This window comes from Scyliorhinus canicula, chromosome 2 (genome assembly GCF_902713615.1).
Source record: "Scyliorhinus canicula chromosome 2, sScyCan1.1, whole genome shotgun sequence".
Classification (NCBI taxonomy): domain Eukaryota; kingdom Metazoa; phylum Chordata; class Chondrichthyes; order Carcharhiniformes; family Scyliorhinidae; genus Scyliorhinus; species Scyliorhinus canicula.
In genome coordinates this window covers 61,835,036-61,851,886 of record NC_052147.1, presented here as the reverse complement: position 1 = coordinate 61,851,886, position 16,851 = coordinate 61,835,036, and the positions used below count along the sequence as shown (strand labels likewise).

General features: G+C 45.9%; 1 protein-coding gene across 1 annotated transcript in view; it reads right to left on the bottom strand.

Moving 5' to 3' along the window:
- naa30 (N-alpha-acetyltransferase 30, NatC catalytic subunit) overlaps positions 1-16,851 on the bottom strand; it is a 58,077-nt gene that overhangs the window by 19,680 nt on the left and 21,546 nt on the right. The window contains exon 2 of the mRNA XM_038779779.1: positions 10,482-10,605. Within this exon, the coding sequence (XP_038635707.1) occupies positions 10,482-10,605 (124 nt within the window). The remainder of the gene's footprint in view (positions 1-10,481; positions 10,606-16,851) is intronic.

Sequence of the window (16,851 nt, the reverse complement as noted above, 5' to 3'; positions counted from 1 at the left end):
GTTCTTATGTTCTTATGAATTGGAGCCACATTTTGCCACACAGACGTACGTGAACAGGGAGTATAGTCGGGGGCTAAGTACGCAACATTGGGGAGCTCTGGTGTTGAGGGCTATCATGGAGGTGGTGTTGTTGTTTATCCTTACTGATTGTAGTCTATGGGTCAAGAAGTCGAGGATCCAGTTACAGAGGGAGGAGCCAAGTCCTGGGTTTTGGAGCTTCGATATGAGTTTGGCTGGGATTATGGTGTTGAAGGCGGAGCTGTAGTCAATAAAGAGTCTGACAACAAAGTCCTTGTTGTCGAGACGCTCCAAGGATGGGTATAGAGCCAGGGAGATGCTGTCTGCTGTGGACTGGTTGGGTGCTACGTGAATAACAGTGGATCAAGGCGACAAGAGTGGGAATGTGGTGCGGAAGGGGGTAGAGGTGAATGAGGTCTTCAAGGACTTTTACGGGGAACTGTACCGGTCGGAGCCAACGGGGGAGAGGAGGGGAATGGAGAGGTTCCTCGACGGGTTTTCTTTCCCGAAGGTGCAGGAGGAGAAGGTGGAGGGGTTGGGTGCGCCGATTGAGCTGGAGGAGCTAGTTAAGGGGATCGGGCAGATGCAGTCAGGGAAGGCACCGGGGCCGGATGGGTTCCCGGTGGAATTTTATAAAAAGTTTGTGGACCTCGTGGGCCCCTTGCTGGTGCGGACACTCAATGAAGCGTGGGAAGGGGGGGACTTTGCCCCCGACGATGTCGCGGGCGCTGATCTCGTTAATTTTAAAGAGGGACAAGGACCCCCAGCAGTGTGGTTCATACAGGCCCATATCTCTCCTCAACGTAGATGCCAAGGTGCTGGCAAAAATCCTGGCCACCAGGATAGAGGACTGTGTGCCAGGGGTTGTGCACGAAGACCAGACAGGTTTTGTGAAGGGAAGGCAGCTGAACACAAATGTGCGGAGATTGTTGAATGTCATCATGATGCCGGCGATTGAGGGGGAAGCAGAGATAGTGGTGGCGTTGGATGCGGAGAAGGCCTTCGATAGAGTGGAGTGGGGGTACTTATGGGAGGTGTTGGGGAGGTTTGGATTTGGTGAAGGGTTCATTAGATGGGTAAGGCTGCTATATGAGGCTCCGATGGCGTGCGTGGCCACGAATGGGAGGAGGTCGGAGTACTTCCGGCTTTACCGAGGGACCAGGCAGGGTTGTCCCCTGTCCCCCTTGTTGTTTGGACTGGCAATCGAGCCGCTGGCGATGAGGGATTCAGAGGTGGAGAGGTTTGGTGCGAGTTGGGGAGGAACATAGGGTGTCGTTGTATGCCGATGACCTGTTACTGTATGTAGCGGACCCGGTGGGAGGGATGCCGGGGGTGATGCAGCTGCTAGCTGAGTTTGGGACCGTTTCAGGTTATAAATTAAATTTAGGCAAGAGTGAGGTGTTTGTGGAGCACCCTGGAGACCAGGAGGAAGGAATTGGTAGGCTCCCGCTTAGGCGGGCAGGGGAGAGCTTTAGGTACCTGGGGGTGCAGGTGGCCAGGGACTGGGGGACTCTTCACAAACATAATTTCACCAGACTTGTAGATCAGATGGAGGATGAGTTCAAGAGGTGGGACATGCTGCCATTGTCGTTGGCGGGGAGGGTACAGTCCGTCAAAATTACGGTGCTTCAGAGGTTCTTGTTCCTCTTTCAGCACCTGCCCATCTTTATCCCCAGGGCCTTCTTTAGGAGAGTGACTAGCAGTATTTTGAGCTTTGTGTGGGCACATGGGACTCCGAGAGTGAAGAGGGTGTTCCTGGAGCGAGGGAGGGATAGAGGCGGGCTGGCGCTGCCCAACCTTCTGGGGTACTATTGGGCAGCCAATGTGTCAATGGTGCGTAAATGGGTGATGGAGAGGGGAGGGGCGGCGTGGAAAAGAATGGAGATGGCGTCATGTAGAGGTACGAGCCTGGGTGCCATGGTAACGGCGCCGTTGCCGCTCTCCCCCAAGAGGTTTACCACGAGCCCGGTGGTGGCGGCGAACCTAAGAATCTGGGGACAGTGGAGACGGCATCGGGGGGAAACAGGGGGCTCGATGGAGGCTCCATTGGGTGGCAATCATCGGTTCATCCCAGGGAACAGGGATGGGGGATTTAGGGGGTGGCAAAGGGTGGGCATCAGTAAATTGAGGGACCCGTTTATTGGCGGGAGGTTTGCGGGCCTGGGGGAACTGGAAGATAAATTTGGGCTTCCCCAAGGGAACATGTTCAGATACTTGCAGGTAAAGGCGTTTGCTAGGCGACAGGTAGAGGGATTCCTTTTGCTGCCCTCGCGGGGGACGATGGGCAGAGTGCTTTCGGGGGTGTGGGTCGGAGAGGGGAAGGTGTCTGGCATCTATAAGGTAATGCAGGAGGTGGAGTCGTCGTCAGTGGAGGAGCTGAAGGCTAAATGGGAGGAGGAACTCGGGGAGCAGATAGAGGACGGGACTTGGGCGGATGCCTTGGAGAGAGTCAACTCTTCCTCCTCATGTGCGAGGCTTAGTCTCATCCAATTTAAGGTGCTGTACCAGGCCCACATGTCCGGGACTAGGATGAGTAGGTTCTTTTAGGGTGAGGACAGGTGCACCAGATGTTCGGGGAGTCCAGCGAACCACGGCCATATGTTCTGGGCATGCCCAGCACTGGAAGAATTCTGGAAGGGGGTGGCGGGGACGGCGTCGAGGGTGGTTGGATCCAGGGTCAAACCAGGGTGGGGACTCTCGATTTTTGGAGTTGCGGTAGAGCCGGGAGTGCAGGAGGCGAAAGAGGCCGGTGTCCTGGCCTTTGCGACCCTTGTAGCCCGACGAAGGATCTTGCTACAGTGGAAGGATGCAAGGCAAGGCAACCGGACGGTAATCATTGAGGCACGTTGCCTGGTTCTTCTTTGGCACCGGTGTGATGGTCTTCTTGAAGCAGGTGGGAACCTCGGAGCGGAGTAGGAGAGGTTGAAGATGTCCGCGAACACATCCGGCAGCTGGTCCGTGCAGGATCTGAGTGCACGACCAGGGACCCCGTCACGACCTGTCGCTTTCTGAGGGTTCACTTTCAAGACGACCGATCTGACTTCGGAAACTGTGACAGTGGGTATGGTTGTGTCCGAGGCCACTGGGGCAGTTGACAACAGTTTTATGGTTTTCTGCTCGAATGAGCATAGAATAGGGGTGTACTACTGCAGGAGATTCAACTCGGCTTTGCTTTGTAGCCCGTTATGTTGCTGAAGCCTCAACACAACCAATCGGAGTCCATGACGTTAGTCCGTGCCTCTAGCTTAGTCTGATATTGTGTCTTGGATGACTTTGCGGAGGTTGTTCCTAGATTTCTTGTATAGTCAGGATTGTCCGTCTTGAACGCCTCAGACTTGGCCTTCAGTAGAGAGTCAATCTCCTGATTAAGCCATGGTTTCCGTTTAGGGAATGTACATACTACCTTCTTTGGCACGCAATCTTCTACACACTTGCTAAATAAAGTCTGTGACGGTGGTAGAAGCAGTCGCGTAGTAGCTCTTCTGTTGCCTTGGACCAGCACTGCACAACCTTCTTAACCAGATGCTGTCTGATCTGCTCAGCTTCCATCATATTGACACACAGGAGGAAAATAGATCAGATATTTCGAAATATTTGCAATGCCGTAGTAGCATATGACCTTTACTGCCAGTTAATCACAGAAGGCCCAGTTTCGGAGTGAATATACGGCCAATGCATAAATTTGAGACTTCAAAAGACATACTTATCAATTGATACTGTTCAAGCTTTCATTTTGCAGACGCTTATTGCGGTAGCAAATTCACAAAGCACTTACTTTCCTTGATTACTTTCCTGCTCTACATTTATCACTTAATGGGATAGATTTTTATATGCCCAATTTACACACATAAAAACTGGCAAAGCTAACTGGAAAAGTGGATATGCATCCATTGTACTGAAATGCCAGCCATGCAGTATATTTATTTAATGAATGGGAAAAAAAACAGGGGGAGGTTGTACCCACCAAAGTAAGTGTTAATTTTGAAGTGCCGCCTTGGGTCAGTTGGAAACATGCTTGCCTGAATCAAAGATATATGGTTGAAGCCCCACAAAGAACTTGAAGCTCACAATTTCAGCTGACACTTTGGCGCAGTACTATGGAAGGACCTGCATGGTGCTGCATCGGGCCCATATGTCTGTGACTCAGATGAGTAGGTTCTTTGGGGGTGAGGACAGGTGCACCAGGTGTTCGGGGAGTCCAGCGAATCATGCCCATATGTTCTGGGCATGCCCGGCACTGGAAGAATTCTGGAAGGGGGTGGCGAGGACGGTGTCAAGGGTGGTTGGATCGAGGGTCAAACCAGGTTAGGGACTCGCGATTTTTGGAGTTGCGGCAGAGCCAGGAGTGCAGGAGGCGAAAGAGGACGTGTCCTGGCCTTTGCGTCCCTAGTAGCCCGGTGGAGGATCTTGCTGCAGTGGAAGGATGCGAGGCCCCCCAAGTGTGGAGACATGGATCAGTGACATGGCGGGATTTATTTTTAAAAAATTTTAAATGGAAGGACCTGCATGGTAAGAGGCGTTTTGTTTCAGCAGAGACACGGAACTGTGATCCAATCTACCTGCTGGAGGTAGATGCTAAACAAATTCTCGTCACTATTTGAAGAATATCACTACAAACATTGCTCCCTCAACCAACACAACCATTCATTCTTCAACTGTAAAGCCTGCTTTGCTGGTTAGCATTACTTCCAAAGGTAATCTGTCAGATGTAAAGCACTTTGAGACTTCCTGAAGACAGAAAAATGGCAGATAAATACAACTTAATTCTTCAATTTGAATGATGATCATTCCATGTCACGTCATCAAATTTTTCAATGAAAGATTTCAACTCTTTATTATATTTATGCGATCTGAATGTCCAGGGCCTCTGGCAGTAATAAGAATTTGGAAGTTGAATTAAAGGATATAGTAATGTTAGGATAGTTTTCTTTCAGCTGTTTCTGGAGTCATTCACTTTTACATTATTTATTTTCTGACCAACACTCAGGTTGACATAAGCTTTGTATGCTGTGCTTTAATTGTTTACTTCCATACCATTACTTTCATGAAAGGAGGATTCCTATTTGGAAAATCAGCCATATTTTAAAGTGCAGGAATTATCAAACATGTTCCATTGAAGATAGTGCTGGTTAGATGGGTTGGCCATGATAAACTGACCTTAGTGACCAAAACGGTTAGGAGGGGTTATTGGGTTACGGTGGAAGTGAGGATTTAAGTGGGTCCGGGCAGACTCGATGGGCCGAATGGCCTCCTTCTGCACTGTGTGTTCTATGTTCTATATGCTCTTTGCCCATCTACCGGTACTAATGGGACAACTATGTGCGCGCACATACACACACAATTCAGAAAATTAGTGCAGGCAAATGCTTCAACTACAATGGAAGCTCAGGAATAAAGACAAAACTGGAATATCTTGGCTCAGTGACAGAAACATCACCCAAATCAGAAGGGATGAGGATTAAAATACCATAATTACAGACTTGAGCACATCAAAGCTGATGAGCAAGTGCTTCACTGTCGAAGGTTTTGTCTTTCAGGTGGCACCTTAAAGCATCTGCCTCTCAAGTGAAATTGACGTTATAGAACACTACAGCACAGAACAGGCCCTTCGGCCCTCGATGTTGTGCCGAGATTTGTCCGAAACCAAGATCAAGCTATCCCACTCCCTGTCATTCTGGTGTGCTCCATGTGCCTATCCAATAACCACTAGAAAGTTTCTAAAGTGTCCGACTCCACTATCACAGCAGGTAGTCCATTCCACACCCTAACCACTCTCTGAGTAAAGAACCTACTTCGGATATCCCTCCTATATCTCCCATCCTGAACCTTATAGTTATGACCCCTTGTAACAGCTACATCCACCTGAGGAAATAGTCTCTGAACGTCCATTCTATCTATCCCCCTCATCATCTTATAAACCTCTATTAAGTCGCCGCTCATCCTCCTCCGCTCCAAAGAGAAAAGCTCCCTCAACCTTTCCTCATAAGACCTACCCTCCAAACCAGGCAGCATCCTGATAAATCTCCTTTGCACCCTTTCCAATGCTTCCACATCCCTCCTATAGTGAGGTGACCAGAACTGCACACAATACTCCAAATGTGGTCTCACCAGGGTCCTGTACAGTTGCAGCATAACCCCACGGCTCTTAAACTCAAGCCCCCTGTTAATAAATGCTAACACACTTCGGGCCTTCTTCACGGCTCTATCCACTTGAGTGGCAACCTTCAGGTGCTTTCCTTTTCGGGGCATGGGGGGCCCAATTGTGATTTTCTGTGTCCTCCACATACCTCTGGGCAGTTTCATTTAGTTCTTGCCAATTGGGGGCACGTTCCTCATCTAAATTTTGTCCAAAGGTATCTCTAAATCCGTTTTGCACTGAGAGCAGTGATTGAAACTTCTCTATTTGTTGTCTACATTTCGCGTGGTCTACTGTGCTCTGTCTTTGTTCTGTAGTGGAGCTGTGGAGCGCTCGTAAAGCTGCCCTTAAATCCGCACATTGACTTGTTAACTGTGCTACCTGCTGTTCTGTCTCTTCACGTACCAAGACTGCGCGCTGTGTACCTTGGTAGTTATGGTGGTTTTACACAACTGAGTGACTTGCCCGGCTATTACAGAGGGCATTTACTAGTCAATCACATTTCTGTGGATCTGGAGTCACAGGTAGGCCTGACCATGTAAGGATGGCATATTTCCTTCCCTCAAGGATATTAGTGAATCAGCTAGGATTTTTACGACAATCGACAATGGTTTTAATGGCCATCATTAGATTTTTAATTCCAGATATTATTGGATTCAATTTGCACCACCTCCAGCAGCATGATTCGAACCTGGGTCCCTAGAGTATTACCCTGGGTCTCTGGACCACCAGTCCAGTGACAGTACAGCACAGGAACAGGCCCTTTGGCCCTCCAAACCTGTACCGATCACGATGTCTATCTCAACCAAACCCTTCTGCACTTCTGAGGTCCGTATCCCTCTAATACATCCTGTTCATTTATTTGTCAAGATGCCTCTTAAACGTTGCTGTTGTACCTGCCTCCACCACCTCCCCAGCAGAGAGTTACAGGCACTCACCTCTACGTGTGCAATGGAATGGTACAGAAGACTACTTTCTTCTGCTGACGTCATAATACAGCTCAACAGTCCATTAACGGAGTCTTGGGTAGTGCACTGCTCAGTTAACCGCAGAGTCATGCTTACACTTCAACTTTTCTTCAGTTTCATTTTTGTTGGTCATCTTAAGCTGCTATACTTACAGTCTCAAAGGCTAAAAATATATTGATGATGCTTCAGAGTTGTTTTTTTAAAACACTTCAATCCTTTAAATTTCATTCTTGACAGTTTTCAGATTTTTTCGGTTAACCATTTTACAAATGGTTATTAAAATATTAATTATATTACATTCAATAGTATTTAATCATCAGGAAAAAATTAAATCTCGAACTCCTTTTGCATATCATGCAAGTAACTTTGTCAAACAATTGTCCATCGTTAAGAATCCGAAAAATTTTAATCCCCTAACTTGAATTGTTACAAGACGCAGAGTTCTAAGCACTGCTGCATTCAATCATTTGTCCTTACTGTTAAAAAAAAAGTCCAATTAAAAAGCCACACGAGAGCCATTTACTAACTCTTACTCTATTCGATTATATCTTCACAAGTGCACTTTGTATACGGTAAATTTCAACTCAACCTGCTCCTGGGTATATTGATTTCTGTGTTACCCACACCTTTTCACCCTTCTAATTATTAAGATGTTCCTTTGAGGTCTTTTCGTTATCATACACACCATCTTTTGCCATTCAAATGTCTTCAATTAAGCAGTCTTCAGGTCATGAAACTAACTCCCCTCTGATAATTTGTTGATTTACTGCAATGCTTTTTCTCTCTAATTTTCCCAATCTTACTAAAAATGATTGTCTTTTAGGTTTCAAACTTGATGAAATAAACAATTTTAAAACATTGTGCTGTCTTTCTTCTTGACAATGTTGACTTCTCAGTCAGGCATTTCCAGCAATTTCTGCTTTTATGTCAAGAGCACTTCAAATGTATTTTTTCCTGTGTCCTGGTTAAGCTGTAAAGACCAAATACTTATTGAACCATCGACGTCCAACTTCTCTCTTGTTAATGTAAATTGAATAACCTATATTGATCCCCAATTAAAACTTGATCCAATTTGAAAATCTCAAATTTATAATATTCATAATCAGTTTCATTCAAGCCGCAGGTCAAACTCTAATACATCAAGAATTTCTTTGTAGAACTGTTGCATTATGTAAATCCTTGGTCACTACGATCGATAGGACTGTTGGAATTCAACCTTTTGCTGATTATTTAATACTCAGGTAATGAACAGTGGAAATGGAAATCCTATTGCTTAATTACCAAGTAATTTAAAAATCTGATCAAACATTACTGAACAAATTGTGAAAACTGTCAATCTAATTGCTTTTAATACATTTATTCCATACGTGAACTTTCACGTTTGACATTTTCCAGTGAATTGTAAGCTTTCTTTAAAAATAAAGCCCCACATTTCTGACCAGCTGAGAACCGCTGTGCCAATCTGCGTGGGAACTGCTGTGCTCATGCCAGTCCACATGAGAACAGCAGCACCCACACTAATCCACGTGGGAACCACTGCGCTCGTGCCAGTCCACGTGGGAACCACTGTGCTCATGCCAGTCCACCTGAGAACTGCAGCACCCACACCAATCCACGTGGGAACCACTGCACCCGCACCAATCCACATGGGAACCGCTGCACCCACACTAATCCACGTGGGAACCACTGCGCTCGTGCCAGTCCACGTGGGAACCACTGCACCCGCACCAATCCACATGGGAACCCCTGTGCTCGTGCCAGTCCACGCGAGAACTGCTTCACCCGCACCAATCCACGTGGGAACCACTGCGCTCATGCCAGTCCACGTGAGAACTGCTGCACCCGCACCAATCCGTGGGGGAACCGCTGCGCTCGTGCTAGTCCACGTGAGAACTGCTGTACCCGCACCAATCCACGAGGGAACCGCTACGCCTGACACTGATCAGTCGGGAAACTGCACATTTGGCTGGTTACATTTAAAAAGGTTGACTTCTGACGCAGAAGCCAGAAGAAATTCCTCAGCACAGACCTGAGAAGAAGGTCATTGCAGAAGACATAGTTAAGGCACTAGGTGTTCTATGGCAAGCTTAAGTATACAATTTGAATGTTAGCGAATGGGTGAGGTGAGGTGGGGCAGGAGGTGAGATGGTCAGGTTGGATTGGAGGGTGCTGTAGGAGAGGATAATTGGTTTTCTAGTTACCCAGGTCTTAGACGTAATCTTAATCAGTCTCACATCTCCTGGGTAACTATTCAGATCAAGTACTATGGCTCTCACCCTATTTTTTCGAACCTGGATCGATAGACGTTCGAAGGGTCCTGGGGAGCAAGGGAATTGCCCGTCAAAAGTTTAAACTTTCTAGGCCATTTCCACGGGTGCCCGTGCATTAGGACCTCCACAGGGTCCTGACGCACACCGTCAACCGTATATCCAGTCTCCGACGATCAAGTGCACTGCCCGTGGAAGGACCAAATGATTCGGCCCATGATATGCAATCACAAACACAACCTGCTGCTAACCAATAGGGAATGGCTAAAATACTTCAAATAAATTAAAACAAATATGAAAACAGTCATGGCTGTGGCTTGTAAAAAGCTTATTACTGCTTATTCGGCTCATATTACAGATATGAAAAAGTGAATTTGTAGCAAATTACAAGTTGACGGAGGTTGAAGATTAAAGATATTTAGCTATCTCATTAGCTACAAACTGCTGAGAAGTGGGTGGGGGGGGGAGAGAGAGAGAGGAGAGAGAGAGAGAGAGAGAGAGAGAGAGAGAGAGAGAGAGAGAGAGAGAGAGAGAGAGAGAGAGAGAGAGAGAGAGAGAGAAAGAGAGAGAGAGAGAAAGAAAGACAAACTACAGAAATTTGCCAGAGTGGAAAATACAGGGAACGGAACCTAAGCAGTTGAAGGTGTGGCTGCTAACAGTACGACTTGGAGATAACAAGTGGAAAGAAGGCTGCAGTCAGAGAAACAGCATGGGAGAGGAACTATAAGAATGGCGGTTACAAAAAAGGAGGCACAAAGTCAGAGTGATTTAAACACAAGGACAGAAAAATTAAACTTCAAGCATTGGTGGTAAAGAGCTAAAGCCAGAACAGGAGTACTATCAGGTGTTCAGGCAGCAGAGCTTTGGATGAGTTAATGTTTATAGGGATAAGTTTCTGAAGTTGGTGAAGAAAATAAGCCACAGCTAGAGCTAAAAAGTGAAGAACAATCTATTGCAACGAAGAAACAAACTCCATCTCAACTATATTCAAGCCACGTTAATAACTGCCACATTGGCCTTCATTGGAAACAAAAATGTTACATGATTATTTTTAATGAAATATCATCACGAGTTCGAAAATGCAAACCTTACCAATGGATTTCCTTCTGTATTTGGAATCCACAGCTAACATAGCTATGTACCCTCTCCTGAACATCTTCTTGTGCATGTCCAACTTGCAGACAATGGCACCCACACACTCATCTCCAACCATAGCCTAAAGAAAAATCACAAGATTCTTTAACTGTATACATGAAACAGTACCTCTAATAAATATTGATTTGATATATACAGAAACACACATGCACACTTAAGTTGGCAATTCATTCCTGTAGACAACTAAAAGGAATAAAACTTCATTACTATGCTGTGATGTGATCACTAACATGAACCTTAAAATTCAGTACATTTCAGTACCAGATAAAATCAGTTACATCAATAAATCATGCAAAATAGAACTCATACAAATGCATATACAAAACTTGTACAGAGCTCCAAGACAACCGTATCATTCCTGTACAAAGTCCCACTGCTGCTATTTGACATACAAACACTTTCTCCTTCACAAGTCATTTGTTCTTAAGTGGCTCGTTCTTTCAGCCAAGTTTTTAAATAAAACATAGCAATTATAAAACATACCAATTTTGACCAGAAACCCACAAACCCACACTAGCCACACAAATAGTGGCTGAAAATGCAGGTCAGAGGTTGGGTATTCTGCAGAAAGTTGCTAATTTCCCGATTCCCCAGTCTTTCCCTATTTACAAAGTAAAGGTAAGGAATGTGATAGATAAATGCAACAAGTTCGACATGATTCAGACAAGCAGACGGCTCGATTGGCACCCATCTGCCTCTTTAAACATTCATTCCTTCCATGGCCAGTGCACATGATTGCAGACTACCACCACTTTTTTGAGAACAATTAGGGATGGGCAATCATTGCCGGTCCTTCTGGCAATAGCGCATAAACAAGTAATTCAAAATTGGCGAAGTACTCCACTGCAATTTATGATTCCATTAACCGAATCGGCCAAGGTAGTATCCTACCTACACAAAACCTCCTGCTTCCTCACAGTAACAGAACCAGGAAGGTGCTTAAAAAATGGAAGTGGCAGTATATATTGTTTTAACGCCTATCTTCTTTCAGTCATTTGTTTCTGGTATGTAACAAATGCTTTGCCACTACCCATTATGTTGACTGATAGTCCCTTAAACATATTAAACCTTCTTTTGTTTCTCTACTATAATAATAATGATGAGTAGCCATGTTAACATTCTACTTACCTATAAAGCTCACTAGACAGGAGAATCAATTTATCAAGCAATTTTTATATTGCCTGGATAGCACATTGGATTTAATTTTTTATTTTTACTCCTCAGTATCTGAGTTTTAATCCAACTCAGACTTTTGGGAACAAAATCCCCTCTAAAACACCAGCAAGACATCTGGCATCTCATTTCAGTTCCTATTGAGCAGAATTCCACGACTTAGCAAAAAACTGGCAATCTTACTCGGCCATATTGATGGACAATATAGGTAACATTGTTTTTAAAGAAAATGTATTCCTCTTTTAATGCTGGTTTAAAGTATGTTGGGGGTCGCCCTTTTAAGACAGAGCTGAGGAGAAATTTATTCTCTGCCTCGGAAGGCAGTAGCGGAGTAGTCATAGAATATTTTTAAAGCAGAGGCAAATAGATTCTTATCAGGCAAAGAAATCGGTGGTTATTGAGAGTAGATGGGATTGTGGATTTGAAACACAAACAGATCATCCATTATCTTACTGAATGGTGGAGCAGGTTCGAGGAGCTGCTCCTATTTCATATCTTCTGTAGGCCCGGCCATGTCAGAAAAAACAAAACATTAGTACCACTAAGTCGAACTACTTTACATTGCTAAATTGGTAAAACGAAAAGGTTACAAACTAAAATAAATTTAAAAATATAAAAGTGGTTAACTTTCTACTGACCTTCCACTGAAGCAGTCCGTGTACATATGCTTCAAGATCTGGACACTATTGATGCTTAGGCTTATAGGTGGAAAGTAACTTCCATGCAACACGAGTGCTAGGCAAACCATCTCCAATAAGAGAATTTAACTGGCATTCAAGATTACTGCATCCCCCATTATCATCATCCTGGGGTTACCAGTGACCAGAAACTGAACTGGACCAGCCATATAATTACTGTGGCTACAACAGCAGGTCAGAGGCTAGAAACCCTGCAATGGGTAACTCACCTACTGACTCTCCAAAGCCTGTCCACCATCTCCAAGGCACAAGTTAGGAGTGTGGTGGAATACTCTCCACTTGCCTGGATGAGTGCAGCTCCAACAACACAAGAAGCTTAACAACATACAAGATACAGCAGCCCGTTTGATTGGCACCCCATCCAACGCCTTCAATATTCACTCCTTCCACAACTGATGGCATGTGGCAGCAGTGCGTACGATCTACAAGATGCACTGTAGCAGTTCACCAAGGCTCCTTAAATGGCACCTTCCAAACCCTCAACTACTACCATTTAGAAGGTCAAGGGCAGCAGATACATGGGAACAACACCATCTGGAAGTTTCCCTCCAATCTACTCACCATCCTGATTTGGAAATATATCACCATTCATTCACTGGCACCGAGTCAAAATCCTAGAACCTCCTCCCTAACAGCACTGTGGGTGTACCTCCACCACATGGACTGCAGCAGTTCAAGAAGGCAGCTCACCACCAACTTCTCAAGGCCAATAAGAGATGAACAATAAATGCTGGCTTAGTCAAGTAATATCCACATCCCATGAATTAATATTTTAAAAACTCACTGTTGGCCCTGCTTCTCAACCTTCCTGCTTGGCACACATCCCGCTCCCCGACCCTCCTCCGCGCTGTAACCATCCGGGTTTGTGGACTCTCCAAGTCCCTGACCTAGCATCTTCATGCTGGATCTCTGGACTCAGCCTCTCTTGATCTGTGACTCACCCCCTTGCTACCGACCCTGCAGGCTTGCAGAGCCTCTGCCATTCCCTGGCCCCCTCCTCTAGTTGACTCTTCATTTCATCAAACCTCCTATTCCCGACTTCCTCTCTGCCTCTCCTGAACTCTCGGTGAGTAAAGGCTCTGGAGATGAGCAGTGAGAGGCAGGAGTCTGGAGGTCAGCAGCGAGAGGATGGATTAGGGAGAAGGAGATGCAGAGAATTAAAGGGTTGGCAGTGAAAGAATGGGTTAGGAAGGAGGGCGAGGTTGCAAGAGGCAGGGTCAGCAGTAAGAGAAAGAGTCAGGGAGCGTGGGGCCTCACCACAATGCAGATGTGTCCTACGTCAGACTGGTTTGACAAATTTGAAACAAAATTGAGAAAATTGTAAATGAGAAGACAGGCCCCATTAAATGACTGACATTAAAGTGAAACAAGGCAAAACAGGGACTCTTATATAAAATGGGATAGTTACACTGGATCTGATCCCAGACCAAATCAGAAGTCTGGATCTCAGCAAAAACATCCTATGAATATGCCAATGACTTTTTACCCCATGTTTTATTTATCTTGTTTTCTCTTACATGGATTCTACAGCAGAGTCCAAATAGTTTAGGTTTTTCATACTTCACGCAAGCCTCAACACAAATATTGCCTCTTTCCATTCTATATCCCTCTTGCTTTTTCAACTTGAGCATGGGCCAAGCCACTTAAACACATCGTGGCCATCTCTTTGAACATATTAATGTGGCAGTGAGTTTCACATTCACACCACTTGTTTCTATTTCATCTATTTTATTTTTAAAAACTTGATCCATTAGTGACATTATACTTATGCCCCCTCATTCTGGGCTTACCCACAATGGTGGCGTTTCTCCACATACAGCTCAATGAGCACTTCATAATTGCCAACCCTTTAATTCTCTGCATCTCCTACTCCCTAATCCATCCTCTCGCTGCTGACCTCCAGGCTCCTGCCTCCCACCGTTCATCTCCAGAGCCTTTACTCAAGAGTGTACTGCCAAAATTCCACCGACACATCTCCTGTCCCACGAGGAGTGGCAACACTCTTGACCACTGCTACAGAAAAATCAAGGGCACCTAGCGATCTATCCCCCAACCGCACTTTGGAAAATTGGACCTTAAGACCTTCATCCGGCATACAAGCAGAAACTAAAGCAGGAGAATCCGGTTAAAAAGGTCGTGCAGTGTCGATTCGAGGTAACAGAGGAGCTCCAATGTGACTGCTTGAAGTCATTGTGCTGGTCAATATTTAAGAACTCAACGACCAACATAAACGTCTGCATGCCAAAGAAAGTAGTATGTTACGTTCCCCAACCTGAAACCATTGCTTAATCGGGAGATTGACTCCCTACTGAAGGCCAGGTCTGAGACATTCAAGTCAGGCAACTCTGACCTATACAAGAAATCCAGGTACAACCTCCGCAAAGTTATCAAGGATTCCAAGAGACAATATCAGACCCAGCTATAATCACAGACTAGCGTTACAGACCGTAGTCGGTTGTGGTAAGGCCTAAACAACAAAATGGGCTACAAAGCAAAGTCGAGCAGAATCTCCGGCAACAGCGCACCCCTCCCTGATGAACTCAATGCATTCTATGCTCGGTTTGAGCGGGAAACCATTAAACCGCTGACTGCCCCAGCAGCCGCGGACACACCCATACACATCGTCACAGCTTCTGAAGTCAGATCGGCCTTTTTGAAAGTGAACCCTCGGAAAGCGACGAGTCCCAACGGGGTCCCCGGTCGTGCACTCAGATTCTGCGCAGACCAACTGGCAGATGTGTTCGCGAACATCTTCAACCTCTCCCTACTCCGTTCTGAGGTCCCCACCTGCTTCAAGAAGACCACCATCATACCGGTGCCAAAGAAGAACCAGGCAACATGCCTCAATGACTATCGTCTGGTGGCCTTGACATTGATTGCATTGAAGTGCTTAGAGTTCAATTCCCCCAAAATGCCTTGATCCACTGCAATTTGCATACTGCCACAACCGGTCCACAGCTGACACCATCTCCAAGGCCAAACACTTATCCCTGGAGCATCTCGACAACAAGGACTCCTACATCAGACTCCTATTTACTGACTAGAGCTCCCCCTTCAACACCATAATCCCAGCCAAGCTCATATCAAAGCTCCAAAATCTAGGACTTGGCTCCGCGACTTTCTGACCCATAGACCACAATCAGCAAGGATAAACAACAAAATAACACTTCCTCCACGATAGTCCTCAATACTGGGGGCCCGCAAGGCTGTGTACTTAGCCGCCTACTATATACCCTATACACACACACATGACTGCGTGGCAAATTTTGGCTCCAACTCCATCTACAAGTTTGCTGACGACACGACCCTAGTGAGTCGGATCTCGAGCATTGAGGAGTCAGTGTACAGGAGAGAGATAGAGAACCTAGTGGAGCGGTGCAATGACAACAATCTCTCCCTCCATGTCAGAAAACTAAAGAGCTGGTCATTGACTTCAAGACGCAAAGTATAGTACACACCCTTGTCTGCATCAACGGGGCCGAGTGGAGATGGTTGACAGCTTCAAATTCCTAGGTATGCACCAACAATCTGTCCTGGTCTACCACGTTGATGCTGCGACCAAGAAAGCACAACAGCGCCTATACTTCCTCAGGAAACTAAAGAAATTTGGCATGCCTACATTGACTTTTACCAACTTTTACAGGTGCACCATAGAAAGCATCCTATCTGGCTGCATCACAGCCTGGTATGGCAACTGCTTGGCCCAAGACCATAAGAAACTACAGAAAGTCGTGAACACTGCCCAGTCCATCACGCAAACCTGCCTCACATCCATTGACTCTGTCTACACCTCCCGCTGCCTTGGGAAAGCGTGCAGCATAATCAAAGACCCCTCCCACCCGGCTTACTCACTCTTCCATCGGGCAGGAGATACAAAAGTCTGAGAACATGCAGTAACAGATTCAAAATTAGCTACTTCCCCGCTGTTACCAGACTCCTAAATGACCCTCTTATGGACTGATCTGATCTCTTCACACATCTTCTCTACAGAGTAGTAGATTCACCATCCTCGGGGTGAAGAAATTCCTCCTCATCTGTTTTAAAGGATTGTCCCTTCAGTCTGAGGTTGTGCCCTCTGCTTCTAGTTTTTCCTACAAGTTGAAACATCCTCTCTACGTCCACTCAATCAAGGCCTTGCAGTATCCTGTAAGTTTCAATAAGATCCCTCCCTCATCCTTCTAAACTCCAACGAGTACAGACCCAGAGCCCTCGGCCGTTCCTCATACGACAAGCTCTTCATTCCAGGGATCATTCTTGTGAACCTCCTCTGGACCCTTTCCAAGGCAAGCACATCCTTCGGGGCCCAAAACAATACTCCAAATGAGTTCTGACCAGAGACTTATATAGCCTCAGATGTACATCCTTGGTCTGGTATTTTAGCCCTCGCGACATGAATGCTATCATTGCATTTGCCTTCCTAACTGCCGACTGAACCT